Raw genomic sequence first — 15,748 nt, 5'->3', positions numbered from 1 at the left:
ATAATTTGAGAATCCAGCTGGATAATGGTAAATCATTTTATTTAAAGTTTGACTCATATGGTTACTTGAGGACTCTTTTCTGGCAGCCTTATCCTGCCTGGGAACCATGTTAAAGTTCTTTCATGGTAGAGCTGAATTTCTGGTCTCAGAATTTTCTAGGGCAAAGTTATGGCTGTGTTTATAATTTTGAAGTTTGAACATTTACATAGATCTAGAGATACTTTTTGAGAACAGTTTGGTGTTGCCAGTAGTCATTTTTTGTACAACCTTGAAGGATGGGTGGCTCTTGAATAGGAAAATAATACAAATCAGCATCTACCTGTCAAAAATGGGAAGTACTGGGGTGCATAAATGGGGTAGTTGGTTGAACATCACGCTTGATTTTGGCTCAGGTCATGATCCCAGGATCATAGCCCCCCTCATCAGACTCCATGCTGAGTGTGGAGCCTGCTTAAGATTCTCTCTTTCCCCCTCTGCCTGTCTTGTGCTCTCTTTGAAATTAAAGAAAAAGTCAAGAATGTTAAAAAGAACTTTACCTGTAGTAATTTGAACATAAGTTGCCTACATGATGCTTCACAACCCTCAAATTGTACACGAAAATGTTTTTAGGTACGGTAACCACGTCATCAACCATGCAATTTCTGAGTTTCAGCAACTTGACTTCCCAGTGAAAACAGGCTAGATTATAGCTGTTGTCTTTGTAACCAAAATTGTTACATGTCATTTAATTTAATAGTATTAGATAGATAGATAGATAAATAAATAAATAAAATCTAGTCTTTGTTCTTTAGGATTTCATAGTTTAACAGAGAAAATAATTATATCTAATCATACACAAATGGCAGTAATAACTTAAGCCTAAGGAAAGTGGTAGAGATGGTCTTAATATTGTGTAGGTTTTGGAGGACATTGGAGAAGAGGATGTAGGGGAGAGGACATTTATCCTGGGCCTATAATGAGTAGGGAGAATGGACAAAGAATATTCTAAACCAGAGAAGAGCATGAGCGAAGTCAGTGAAAGTTCATAGTGTTTTATTTGGTCCTGTGGGCATAGATGTATGTGTCTGGAGGAATGGGATGGGATTTGTGGGTGGGAGAGAGTTGGATAATGGTAGGAATTTCTGGAAAGGTTGATTACTAACAGGGTGTTGTTTTAGAGGCATCCGGTATGACATCTGGAGGTTCTGTTCCCAGAGTGACCTTACATTTTTAGATGCTTGTGGAAAAGACCTGGATTATTGTTACGTCATCTGAACGGATATACTCTGAGGGAGTCCTTAAATATTCAGTGATGAGAGCTAGTAGACCTGCTGTTTGACACTCTTCTTTAGCTCACTTAAAGCTAAGTTATATGCGGGATTAGGGAAATAGTGTATCATTTTTTCCATTAGTTACTGTTACTTTGGTGTTATATTTTTAATAAGGAAATATAGTCTCTGGGAGTAGTTCTTTTTAGATGTTTATTATTTATCTTTGGTGAATTGGCTTATCCATCTCAACGTGTATGCTAGTTTTATAATGAGAAACTGAGGGAAGATGTTAAAAAATAGATGAAAATCTATCATCAGTGTTCTGTCTGTTCAAATACATTTACAGTATTATGTTTCTATTCTCTTGCATTATCTATTTTCTCCAGTTCTATCTTTGAGAGTTTTTCTTTTGAAGGTAATAAATACTCCTGAACTCTTAAGAGTTCCTTATTGATGACACGTTTTTCAGAAATAGGAAAACCAATATTAGTCATGTTCTTGACTTCTTAGAAACAGGATGTTCATTTTTATTTTTATTTTTAACATCTGTGTTGAGTAGTAATAGCATGCGGGAATATACATTCCAAGATTGAAACTTTTGATATTTAAAATTTCTTTTAGAAGCTTAATTTGTTAAGCATTATTTTAGCATTTACTCTTATAAAAATATTTATACCTTACAATTTGTTGATACTGTGTATGTTAATTTTGTAGCATATTGACATATTGTAGCATATTGACAGTCTAAAAGCTGATAATAGTTTCCATATATGAGAAAAACTTGATCTTAGTTGTTTTACATTTCTTTCCTATTTGTATCCTTTGGGAATGAATGAAGGAGTGGGTTTTTGCAAACATGTTATGGTTGAATAGATTTAAATAGGCTTTCTCTCAGCAGTTAGTATAGATGTTAATAACATCAGCTGCTGACAGAAGTTGATTCTGTTTTGTCCAGTTAAGTTCTGAATACAAGCAGATAGTTCATGAAATAGCTGACATTTTAAGTAGCTTTTAAATAGGTTTTATAGTGGGAAATCAAGTGAAATCATTTCTTCCTGTGTTTTTAAAAATGCTGTTTATGTTTTGTTTTATTAATATTTTCAATTAAATTCCTCACTAATGTGTCTATATTCAAATTTATTGCATGAGAAACGTATGAAATTATGGAGTATCCCACAGAAGCATGAAATTAAAAGTTTGGAGATTCTAGGCCGCTAGGGATAAAAAAGAATATTCACTAGTTCTGTTTTGATTTTTTTTTTTGTTTCTCATTCTTATTTCCTTGTGTTCTCATTATGGTTTTCTCTATTCATTCCTTCAATACTTTTCTTTTTGCTTATTCACTGTGTTTTTTCACCTCTTTAAATTCTGTCTACATTTTCTTCCTCATTTATATTCTCTCCTTTCCACTAGTTCATTATTTTATATTAGTAAGTGGAAATACTTGAAGTCATTATGATGGTCATATTTCTCCTATCTTTCCTCCTGCCAGACTAACTTTTGAATATATTTATGGCTATTAGAAGTAGGAAGAACAGATGGCAGCTGGCTCAAGAACAGTCTTAAAGAAGCAATTCTTCTTCAATACATTGAATAATCAGCATGTAGTAATTTTTTTTCAGTTGGGAAAATGTTTTTAAATAGGCAGAAGCCAGACAAACTACTGAATATAGGATTATCACTGAATGGGATATAGTATTATGTTATTAAAAAGGTGTAGTCTCTGTGATTTCTCTTAGTATATGAACACTTCATCATATAGAACTTGGTTATGTTTTTTTGGTGGTGGATCTGCTACATAATAGCTGTGTCAGTTGTGCAAGCCTGTCTACCTATCTGACTGACTGTTAGTTTCCTCTTTGTGTAATATGCTGAATGATATCCACCTATCATGTACATTAATAAGTTCAGTAACATTTTTAGAATAATTATTTATTGACAGACTTATGGCTAATTGAATCCTTTTTTTCCCTATTTTGTAGGTTATGTGCAGAGTCTGATTAGACGAGTTGTAAATAATGTAAATATTGTTATAAATAATCTCATACTAAAATATGTTGAAGATGATATTGTTCTTTCAGTCAATATCACTTCTGCAGAATGCTATACAGTAGGTGAATTATGGGATCGTGCATTCATGGATATTTCTGGTGAGTAAATAATAAAAAGAGTTTAGATTTTTCCATTATTAAAATAGTTGTTTTGGTTTCTAAACCAGTTTTGGGCCAACTGGCTCTTTGATAAATCTAATGAGAGCTTTTTGCCTTCAGCCTAGAAAATGAACATATAAAATATAATTTAGCATACAATTACAGGAGGTTAATAGACCCTCAGATTAACAAATCCGGAACTCAGTTTTTAATATTTTTAAGTTTTACTCTTTCTTACTGCATGCATATTTCAAGTGTATTATATTTTACAATGCTATGGGTTGTAATAATAAAAACAGTTAAATTTTTTAATGGATTTGAAGGAGGAAAAGGAACACTTTGATTTTTGCATTGCTTGGTAATGGCAAAACTATATATCTGATACATGTTTTAGGTTCGTATATTCCAGAGCATATTTGGGACTTATGGATCATCTTAGTTTTGTCAGAAGAAATAGTAATAAATCCTAATATTTCTTGATACATGTTCTGATAGGGTAAGGAGTATACATTTTTTTTTTTTTGAAAAGGTAGTGAGGAGAGTATTGTGAGCACCTTTTATCTATGACTTGCCAGGGAATGTATTTGGTAACAGTGCTGGCACTGAAGTTAGACTACATGGGTTTGGATCCTGGCTGTCCCACTTAGTAGAGATCTATGACCTTGGGTGAGTTACTTTACCATTTCTTAGTTTCCCCTTTTGTAAAATGGGGGTAACTAAGAGCTTGCTTAGAGTTACTGTATTAAATACATTAGAGCACTGAAAGCACCTGTATGCGTATCTTGTACATAGTGCTGAGAAAATGAGCTGTTAGTATTTACATTTATCTTCTCAAATTCTCACTCTGTAACATGATATCCTTATTCCTTTGCTTATATATTCACTTACCCATCTTAAGTCCTACTGTAAGGAAAGCAAAATGAAATTTTGGTCTCAAGGTTACTTAACTTGCCTAGGTTAGGCATACAGCTAGGAACCAGCAGAATTGGATATAGTCTCATGTTTGTCTGTTCTCCAAGCTTCAGTCTTGACTTTTTTTTTTTTCTCTGTAGGCTCCACACTCAATGTGGGGCTCGATCTTAAGACCCTCAGATCAAGAGCTGTATGCTCTATCAACTGAGCCAGCTAGGTGCCCCTCGATCTTTACATTTGAAAATGAAGAATAATGTTGTGAGGCATAAATCAGTGTATATGCAAAGTCCCAAGCACTGTTTCTGAGACATTGTGAATGCCTCCCTCTCATTTTCTGTTGAAAAAATATTCCATACAAAGGCCACAAGGAAAAAACTGTGGAAAATAGAAAACAAGTAGAAGTGGATAATGCAGGATTGATTGAATGTGTTGACATTTTATGGGTAGAAATTTCACCTATAGTTTTAATATACAAGTAATGCCAATATTACTTTTGGAAATAACAGTGATTTATAGAGAGTCTTGGATTGGAAGTTAGGGCATCTTCATTTGAATCTTCGTTCAGCCACTAACTTTGTGTATAACTTTGGGTGAATCATTTGTAAAATGAATTATTACTACCAATGTGATGATTTAAGAAAATCAAGTATCCTACCACCTGAAAGTTCATGATGATGGTGGTGATTAAAACAGCAAAAATGGTGTCTTCCACTTAGTGAGTGCTTATTAACTGCTGGGCCTGGTGCTATGCTTTTTACATTATCTTGTTTTAACCCTTTAACCCTCTGAGATATGTACTATTATTTCCCCTTTTATTAATTTTTAATGCAACAGTTGATATTTACAAAGGGATTTAGGTAACATATTTGTTATAAACATTATAATGAGCAACTACCTCTGAATATTTAGAACATTTACAGTAGTTTACTCCCACCAATCTATTTTTCTCTATCCCATCCCCTTCCTTCCTCCTAGAGTTAACTGCTATATTAAATTTTATCATTTAATTGCTTAAGAAGACTTGTGCTATAAAAAGGAATGAAGTACTGGTGTATGGTACTACATGGATGAACCTTGAAAACGTTCTAAGTGAAAGAAGTAGACAGAAGGTGGATATTGTATGATTCCACTTATATGAACTGCACAGAATAGGCAATTCTGTGTAGACAGAAAGTAGTTTAGTGACTGCTTCAGGATTGGGGAGTGGGAGGTCAAGGAGGCGATTGGAGGAATTATAGCTCTAGGGTACAGAATTCCTTTTCTGACATGATGAAAAAGTTTTAAAAGTGATTGTGGTGATGGATTTGTAATATTGTCAATGTACTAAAGGCTACTTTGTTGTCACTGGAAATCGTTAATTTTGTGTTGTGTGAATTTTACCTCAATAAAAAAGTATCAGATGTGGATGTATACATAAATAATATATTACATGTATTTTTGAACTATGTAAAAACAGTGTGCTCTGTGTTGGGAGTTTGAGGTTTGAATAAAACCTCAAAGACTTCCTGTTTTCAGTGTTGTGCTTTGCATATTTTTCCATATTGTTGCATGTAATTATAGAGCACTTATTTTTACTTGTAAATAATCTACTTAGTCATGCCAAAGTTCAATTGTCTGTTCTCCTGATGATGGGCATTTGGGATATTTCCAGATTTTTACTGTTGCAAACAGTCCTGTTAGCAATCTTTGTGCATACCTTTTCATGCACATGTATAAGCATTTCTTAAGGACATACACCAAGGAGTGGGTTTGTTAGATGGAAGGATTGCGAATTTCACATTTTCAAAATATTGCCAAATCATTTTCTAGAGTGCTCCAGAGTTACACAGACATAATTATTATGCCCATTTTACAGATTAAATTGCAGCACATTATCTAAAGTACCAGAACTAGAATTCATTTTGTAAAGTTTAAAAAAGGTAGTTGCTGTTAGTGTTTAAGAAAAATATTTATTTCAAACTTGATAATATCCTCTGTCAGTGAATAATAATTTTCTAGAATACCCTTGAAATATGACCATTTTATGTTCTTTTAGCGTAATAGATAAACATGTGCACTCTTGAGTAAGGTTGCCAGAGTTTGAATGACAGCTCTGTTCTTTATAAACTAACATTAGACTGTTTCCCCTTACTGTGCCTCAGTTTTCACATCTTTTAAACAGAGGCATATAAGTATTAAAAGGTAGCAGATGTAAAAGACTTAGTGTATTATCTAATAGCAAATACTCCATAAAACATTATCATGAAGAGAGGGAAGGAAATATCTAGCGGGTTTCTTTCATTTCTAGTTCTGTCAAAATTTCTTTAATTTGTGTACATGGATGTAATATCAGTAACTAAATCATTTATTTATATTCCATGTAAATTGAAATAATATGTAAGGTTTGGGTATCATTTCAACTAACATTTAAAATTCATTTGCTGGTAAAACTTGGCTATTTCCACACATGTGCACATTCTTTAGTTTTTACTTCTTAAAAACTTAAATCCAAAAAAATTTAAAAGGTGAATTAGAGGTTACCACTAGAATATACTCAGAAGTAGTTTTATTAAAGAATGGACTCAAGCATATTTTACTGTTTTTGAAGATTCCCATGACCATAGCATGTGCACAGCTGCTAGCTTAAAATCACTGACCAAATAGATTGGGGCCTAACATTTACCTAGGAATTGCTTATTAGGAATAAACCTACTCATTTGCTAAAGGTTTCATTTTCTAGCTTGATGCTTTATCAGCAGTTGTTTAATTTTTATTCTCTTGAAAACAAACTGTATACTGTTTGTAATTTGGTAATTTCTTCATGAGTTATTTAGAGCAGTGGTGTCCACTAGAATTTTCCGTGATGTTGGAAATGTTTTATATTTTTACAGTCTAGTATTGTAGTTACTAGCCACATGTGACTGTTGAGCACTTAAAATGTGGCTAGTGTAACTGAGGACCTGAAATGTTAGTTTTAGATAATTTTAATATATATATAAATTTAAATCACATATCACTGGTGGCTACCATACCTGAGGGTGCAGGTTTAGAGAAGCTGTTAAGTTTTTTTGGTGTGAGATAGTAAACGAATGACAGTTGCTCAGAATGTTTTTTTAAATTTGGTTTCTCAAGAATTTTATCAAAGTTATTTGGTATCTCACTGCAGATAGTGAAATGTAGCAAAATTTTTCATAAATTTTCTCTTAAACTTACAGTTAGACACCAAGCAAAATGGGGACAAGCTACTTCATTTCTTTGTATTTTATTTGAGTCTTCATACTTAGAATGGGTACTGTTGTGCCTATTTCATAAGGTTGTTGGAGGATTTAAATAATAAACGAGAAATTCTTTGCATAGGTTCTGGCATCATGTATTAAATGCTGTGTTAATCTTATTTCTGCTATTATTTTTATTACCATTTGTACCAATAAATAGTTGCCTTTTTTCCCCTTTCCTTTTTAATTAAAATGTTTTCCTTTTCTTTTAGCAACTGATCTGGTGCTGAGAAAGGTTATCAATTTTTCTGACTGTACGGTTTGTCTGGATAAACGAAATGCTAGTGGTAAAATTGAATTTTACCAGGATCCCTTATTGTACAAATGTTCCTTCAGAACTCGTCTGCATTTCACATATGATAACCTAAATTCCAAGATGCCATCTGTTATTAAAGTAGGTGTTTCTTTTTCTAGTAGTTGAATTGCATGTCTTCCTTTTGGTTCTTGGTGTGCTAATTCATTGGTTCTTGTGTGTGCCAATTATTAATCTCAAAAGTATATACCAGTTTTTGTGAGAGTTTTATTTCTATTTATAGTTTTTATGTTATTTTGTTTATTACACATTATAACTTTCTGCATTATGTGTTCTAGTAAAGGGATTTTGGGTACTTTCCCCCTTCTGTGACTATAGTTTCCTTTGTAGTTTGTCCAACTGTTTATTAGTGTTTTTCTCTTTTAAGTAGATAGAGGAGATCCTATGAAAAGTGTAATTTTAGTGGATGAATATCATTGTATTTTTCAATACTTACAATTTAATTAACGTTATCTCATAGCTGTAGTTGTTACCCATCCTTCTTAGATAACTTTAAAAGGCTTAATGCTAACTTAATATCTTAGCTTATTGATTCAGGGAATTTTAGCTTTTCATGTATGGTTTCAAAATATTATTAAAATCTTACCATATAGGAATTTTTCAGGTTATGTCTTTTGATAAATGTGAAAATTTGTTCTCTAAGATACCAGAATATATTTTCAATGTGTATAGTTAAGTCTCTAAGTGTAAATCTTGTGTTCTTTAATTATATAACAGTTTTCTAAGTCTCTGTATATCAGTTTTTGAAAAAGAATTCCATTTGTGATCTTCTTGTTAGTAACTGGTACTGTTGAATGAATTTTCATTGTTGAGTTACATGCCTTTGAATACTAAAGTTCTGTAATGGAAAAGCTGGCCCTGAGTCCGAACACAGGTATTGACTACTGTTCCTGGTTGTGTATGACTGTAGAAATTATTGTTTTATATTTTTAGAAACATATAACTTTCTATTTTATGTAAATTTACTATATTCACAAAATCCACCTGTTTTTCTTTGGTAGTGTTTTAGTGATCAGTGTTTTACTTTTTTCCCCATTATATAGAGTGCACATTAATTTATTGAAATTCTGTTACTTTTTCTTTCTAGTTTTGAATTAGCATTTTGCCAACAATAAGCATAGAAGAGTATTAATTTAATGATATTGATGCCTGTGTCTCAGGTTAATGGGCTTACTTTCCTTCTTTTGTCTTGAATCTGTTAGTAATGTTGGGGAATGTTACGGGTAAATTCAACGTCTGAAAGCAAGTGATGGATACATGGATGCCTTACTGTTTAAAATAAATTTATTGATAATAGTACAAATGTAATTATACATTTTAGAATGTGGCTAAATTAGAGGAAAGTAAAAATAAGGTAACTTGGGGAAAACTTGGTGTTGGCATATAAAGTTTATGTTCTCAAAATTGACTAGCCATGACATGCCATTGTAAAAAGCACCTTAATATAAATAAGTTTATTGACATGTGGTTTTTGACTCTGGAAATCACCAAATATGAGATACCATTATGCTCAACTGAAATAAGATTGAATTTTTTATTAATACCATTGTGATGTAAGAATTTGTCATTTTGAGTTAGACCTATCATTCTTGGAATTCCTTTTCCTAGGACATATGTACTAAATGCACATGGTTAACCTCATTGATCATCTCAAAGAGCGAGTATTTCCCAGAATATTCCAGATACCCTAATTATTCATTTCAGGCTCTCATGTATGTTTAAGTGGTTTTGAATTTATTTATATTTTGGGTAGGCCTTTTATAATTTTTGTTGTGACAAATATGTCCTAGAGTTTGTCCATATGAGATATGGATTATATAGGTATATAATTTATTTAACATTTCCCTGTTTTTGAAAATTTGCTTTTGAAAAAAATTTTTTAGAACAATAAAGCCTGACGTAAATCTTTGACACATTTCTGATTAATTCTTTAGGAAATATTTTGGTTAGTTGCAAATATCTTCTTAATGAGCTTAAAAATTTTAAGTTTATTGCGAGAGAGAAGGAGCACAAGTGGGAGAGGGGCAGATAGAGGGAGACAGAATCGCTAGTAGGCTCCATGCTGTCAGCACAGAACCCAGTGCTGGGCTTGAATTCAGGAAACTGAGCTCATGACCTGAAAACAAGAGTCGGTCTCTTAACTGACTGAGCCACCCCAGCACTCCTAGCTTAAATTTTTTTTAAGACCTGTGTTCTGTATTACAAAACTATTTGCAGATAAATTTAACTAGTGTATATGTTCGTGAACATTAAGGAGGGTGCCTGTCCTTAAATATGATCATGTTAAAAACAGGACAAATTGTTAAACAAAATAAATTTTTAAAAATAAATATTTTTTAACGTTTATTCACTTTTTGAGAGACAGAGACAGAGTGTCAGCAGGGCAGGAGCAGAGAGAGAGGGAGACACAGAATCCGAAGCAGGCTCCAGGCTCTGAGCTGTCAGCACAGAGCCCAATGCGGGGCTCGAACTCACAAACCAGGAGATCACGACCTGAGCCGAAGTTGGCCGCTTAACTGACTGAGCCACCTAGGTGCCCGAAGAAAATAGATTTCAATTGACGTTCGTCACTGGAGTTAGATTTTTAAAAATCTGTCCACTGGCCATTTGTTCTTTGAAAAATCCATTCAGGTGCTCTGGCCATTTTTCTTTCCTTTTTTTTTTTTTTTTTTTTTTAGACGTTTGTTTATTTTTGAGACAGAGAGAGACAGAGCATGAACAGGGGAGGGTCAGAGAGAGAGGAAGACACAGAATCTGAAGCAGGCTCCAGGTTCGGAGCTGTCAGCACAGAGCCTGACGCGGGGCTCGAACTCACGGACCGCGAGATCATGACCTGAGCCGAAGTTGGCCGCTTAACTGCCTGAGCCAACCAGGCACCCCTGGCCATTTTTCTATTAGTGATTAGTCTTACTGATTTAAAAGATATTTAGATTTATTGTATATAAAATATATAAAATACTGTATATATAAAACATTCACTAAAGCATATGCAACATCTTATATATTTTAAAGGTATATTAGGTCTGTGTAATTTCATATATATATTATATATAAATATGAATATAAAGGATTGATTCTTTGTTACTGATTCTGCTAAGATGACTTATCTCTGGTGCTATTGGTGCCATACAATAGTTTAGAAGGATGTGTTAGGGAAATTTCAAACTTGGCAGGCCTGCACTGCATACTCTACCCTCCTGCTCCTAAGCCTTTTCTTACCTCTTCTTGGTCTGTTTGGTGTATGATTTTTAAGTCCATTTTAAGAAACCTGTACTCATACTTAAAAATAGTATTTTACAACTTTCTTCCTTTTCAAATACAATTTTTTGTGCCTTTAACCCCCAAAATATGATTACTAATACTTTTTCATGTTTTATAGACCCTCAAATACCAGTTAGTCAAAATTAACCTTCCAAGAGACTTTATGGCTTAATTGGTTTTATTCCATGTTTATAAAACAGGGAACCATTACACCGAGACTATGTTTATATTCCATTAATATCTTTCTATAAGAATAACTTTGATTGCTATATATTCTATTTGTTAGTAATTAATCTTGTTTATTTCTTATAATTCATGTTATACATTTTATGTCCTATTTAAATCTCTTAAAATTTGTCTGGAAAAACTCTTCTGAGCATGTATGACACTTAGTTTTCCATTGGCAAAATTTTATTATGTTTTTACTTCCATATTGTAATGTTAGTAATATTCCCCCTTAACAGAAGTTTTTAGGATGTGTATGTATTCTTTTGGTTAATAGAATTGGAAAGGGTGATTAAGGTTTTACTAAAGTGACATCATGAAACTTTTCCTGTTGATGTGACAGAAATCTCTGATTTTGTATTCTTCATATTGTAGAGTTGATATTTTGGTTCCTTAACTTTATTTCTGGAAAAATTATTTGAAAGTCTAGAGTGACCACATCTTTTCATTACCGTTTGTTTCTATTTGCATTTATATAGTTTGGCTTAATACAGTTTCTACCTAAATTTTAGTGGTCATTACAGCAAAATTTGTTTTAATTTCTAGGATTTTAGAGTAAACTGTTTTAGCTTACATGTTGGAAATGTTTGGGACATTACTTTTTTCTTATGGTATTCTATTTTAGAACTTTTAACATTTTATGTGTATTAATTACTTCCTTTGAACATGCTTTTTTGTTGATGTGTTTGTTTTTTTCAAATATAGATTCATACTTTAGTAGAGAGTTTGAAACTTTCCATCACAGATCAACAACTGCCTATGTTTATCCGTATAATGCAACTTGGAATTGCTCTTTACTACGGGGAAATAGGCAATTTTAAAGATGGAGAAACAGAAGATCCTACCTGTCACAGTAAAGATATGTTAGGAAACATTACAGGTAAATCTAACAAACTTTCTTTTGAACTATTGTTCGCATAGTGTTTTCACCATTATGAAACTTAAAAAAATAAAACATACTGAGTTGTGCAGTGTTCTAACATGATGGAATGATTTTATTTTGGTTGTTTGACACTACTTTGATTTTGTTTTTGTTTTTGTTTTTTTTACATACTGCATATTACTGTGATTTTCTTTTTTTAAATGCTAACAAGTAACTTTAATATTTCTAATAGGTATAAATGTTCAGAATGTATGTTATACAAAAAGTTAAGGTAGCGCAATGTGTTGACATTTTCTAGTAAATTAGGGTATTGGTAATTTTTTGCAAAGGCTTACCAAGAGTTATAACAGAATTAGATATACTTAATTATAATATGTAATTCTGTTTAACAACTACAGTTATACTTAATTGATTCATTGGAAGGTTCCTAGCTAATTAATTGGAACCTTATTAATGGAGTATATATTTCATTGAAGGATACTAGTGGGTTAACTTCAGTTATTTAGTTCAATGTACTTTTACTGAAGCCTACTGAGTGTACTGAATATTGGTCATCTGGGAAAACACAGAGATAAAAAGGTGCGTTCTCTTCCCTTAAAATCTTAAGGTACAGTGGAGCAGACAGACATACGAATAGTTAGTTTAGTATGGTGTGGGAGAATGATAGAATGTTTAATTCAATAGAAGTATGAATGATCTGAAGAAAACAGATGTTGAAAAGAATGACCGACTTGGCATTGGGCTTGAGGCTCAGGAAAGATTTGGAGAATATGATTAATTGCCATAGTTTGGGCCTTTAGTAAAGGATATTGAAAACTTAGGAACAGGTAACCCAATTAAAAAGTGAGGAAAATACCTGAATAAACATTTATGCACAAAAGGTTTGCAAATGGCCAACAGGCACGTGAAAAGATGCTCACCCTCATTAGTCATGATGGGGAATGCAAGTCAAAAATCACAGTGAGATAACACTTCAAGGTCAATAACATGACATTAATCAAAAGACACATAATAATAACCAGTGTTGGCAAGATTGTAGGGAAGTTTTATGTTGATTATGGGAATGTAAAATGGAATAGCTGCTTTGGAAAACAATCTAGTTCCTTAAAAACTTGAACATACAGTTGCCATATGATCCATTGATGTAGGTTTTGTTTATATGCAAAAGAATTGATAACAAATGTCCACATAAAAACTCATATGTGAATTTTAATGGCAGCATTATTCATGATAACCAGAAAGTGAAACATCCTTCATGTCCATCAGCTGATGAATGGATAAACGATTGTGATATATCCATACACTAGACTATTACTCAGTTATACAAAAGAATGAAAAACTGATACATGCTACAACATGATGAATTTTGAAAATATCATAAGTGAAAGCAACCAGTCAGAAAGGAACACATTGTATGATTCTATTTATATGAAACATCCATAATAGCCAAATCTGTAAAAGCAGAAAGTAGATTAGTAATCAGGGTTTGGAGGAGGAGGGAATGGGGAGTGACTGCTAATGGGTAGAGGTATTCTTTTTGGACTGATGAAAATGTTCTAAAATTAGATCGTGATGATAGTTGCCCAACTTTGTGATTTTACTAAAAACCACTGAATTGTACATTTCTAAAGGCCAAATTTCATAGTATTTAAATTATAGCTTATTAAAAAATATCTGCTTAAAAGCTTAGGGAATAACTTAAAAGCTTAGGGAATAACATGAGTATATGTAGGTATAAATTATACATTTATTTTACACTGGAGAGTGAATTCCTGTTAGACAATGAACTCCTGAAACAGGAACAGCATCTTATATCTAGAACAAAATCTAGCATCTAGAGGGTGCTCAGTTTTTTTCCAACATGCTATTATGACAAATTTCAAATATATAGAAAAGTTGAAAGAGGATTATAGAGTGGACACCCATGTATATACTCATTCTTGAGATTCTACACTTAATAGTTTGTTAAATTTGCTTTATCACATAGCTGTTCATCTAACCTTTCTCTTCATCAGTTCAACCAGTGTTTTTGATGCCTTTCAAAGTAACTTAGACATCAGTATACTTCACCCCTAGACTTCAGCATTGTATTGTTAACTAGCATTTATATTTCTTAATGGTTCTTTTAATTTTTTTGAAGGTGTAATTTGCAAAGTGAAATGCATAAATCTTTATTTTTAATGCTTGTTTTGGGGGAGAGAGAGAGAGCGCACACGTGAGTGGGGGTGGGGTGTGATGGGGGGCGGGGGACAGAGAATCTGAAGCTGGCTCTGTGCTTGAACTCACTAACTCTGTGATCATGACCTGAGCTGAAGTTGGACACTTAACCAACTGAGCCACCCAGGTATGCGAAATGTATAAATCTTAAGTATATTATTCAAGTTTTGTGAAGTGTGTACACCTGTGTGATATATAATATCCATTAAGGTAAAGATTATCAATATCTCTAAAAAGTTTTCTTTTGCTCCTTTATAATCATTTGCACACCCCCCCACTTCCACTCAGGCAAACACTGTTCTGAATTAAAAAGAATTTTTTTGCTAATTCTAGAATTTCATATAAATCAAATCATACAGTATAAACTCTTGTGAAAGGATTTCTTTCATTAAGCATAATATCCTTTTTTACTTTTTATTTATTTATTTTTTTACTTAAGGCTTTATTTTTTTGAGAAGTTTTAGGTTCACAGCAAAATCGAAGGGTAGGTAGAGATTTCCCATATACTCTCTGCACTCTAACATGCATAGCCTCCCGCATTATCAACATCCCCTCCAGGTGACACATGGTTCACTCTTTGTATTTTACATTCTATGGATTTTTGCAAATGTGTAATAGCATGTGTCCATCATTATGGTTTCATATATTTTCACTGTCTTGAAGGTACAATATTTTGGGGATTCATCTATGTTGTTGCATATATTAGTAGTTCTTTCCTTTTTATTGCTACATACATTCTATGGATATACCATACTGTATTTTAGCCATTTTCCTGTTGATGGATATTTGGGCTATTTCCAGTTTTGGTTATTATAAGTAAAGCTGTCCTGGACATTCTTCTACAAGTTTCTTGTAGACATGTGCTATTCTTTGTTTTGTGTAGATATCTAACAGTGGAAGTATATGTTTAGGTTTCTTTCTTTTTTTTTTTTTTTTAAAGAAAGTAATCAGGTTTTTTTTTTTGTTTTTTTTTTTTTCGGAAATGTGTGCCATTTTGCATTCCCATCAGCATTGTATAAGATTTCCAATTGTTCCATATCTTTACCAGCATTTGGTGTTACCAGTCATTTTTTACTTTTTGCCAATGTGATGGATGTGGTTGTGATATCTCAGTGTGGTTTTAATTTGCATTTCATTGATGAGCAATTATTTTGAAGTTTTTCAAGTAGTTATTGACTATTAATATATTTACCTTTTTGAAGAGTATGTTAGATATTGGCTTATTGTTAACTCTTTTGGGTTTTGTTACTGATTTGTGATTTATTTTATATATTCTGAATTCA

General features: G+C 32.6%; 1 protein-coding gene across 12 annotated transcripts in view; it reads left to right on the top strand.

The window, feature by feature from the left end:
- The window catches only part of VPS13B (vacuolar protein sorting 13 homolog B), a 794,855-nt gene that overhangs the window by 74,229 nt on the left and 704,878 nt on the right, over positions 1 to 15,748 (top strand). For all 12 annotated transcript variants that reach the window (XR_008292721.1, XM_053208413.1, XM_053208414.1 and 9 more), the window contains exons 5-7: positions 3,233 to 3,400; positions 7,779 to 7,960; positions 12,071 to 12,245. Coding sequence is in view for 11 of the 12 variants with exons in the window: in XM_053208413.1 (XP_053064388.1) it covers positions 3,233 to 3,400; positions 7,779 to 7,960; positions 12,071 to 12,245 (525 nt within the window). In the remaining variant the exon portion in view is untranslated. The remainder of the gene's footprint in view (positions 1 to 3,232; positions 3,401 to 7,778; positions 7,961 to 12,070; positions 12,246 to 15,748) is intronic.

This window comes from Acinonyx jubatus, chromosome F2, assembly GCF_027475565.1.
Source record: "Acinonyx jubatus isolate Ajub_Pintada_27869175 chromosome F2, VMU_Ajub_asm_v1.0, whole genome shotgun sequence".
Classification (NCBI taxonomy): Eukaryota; Metazoa; Chordata; class Mammalia; order Carnivora; family Felidae; genus Acinonyx; species Acinonyx jubatus.
Note: the sequence above shows the minus strand (reverse complement) of the source record. Positions and strands in the feature narration are given on the sequence as shown.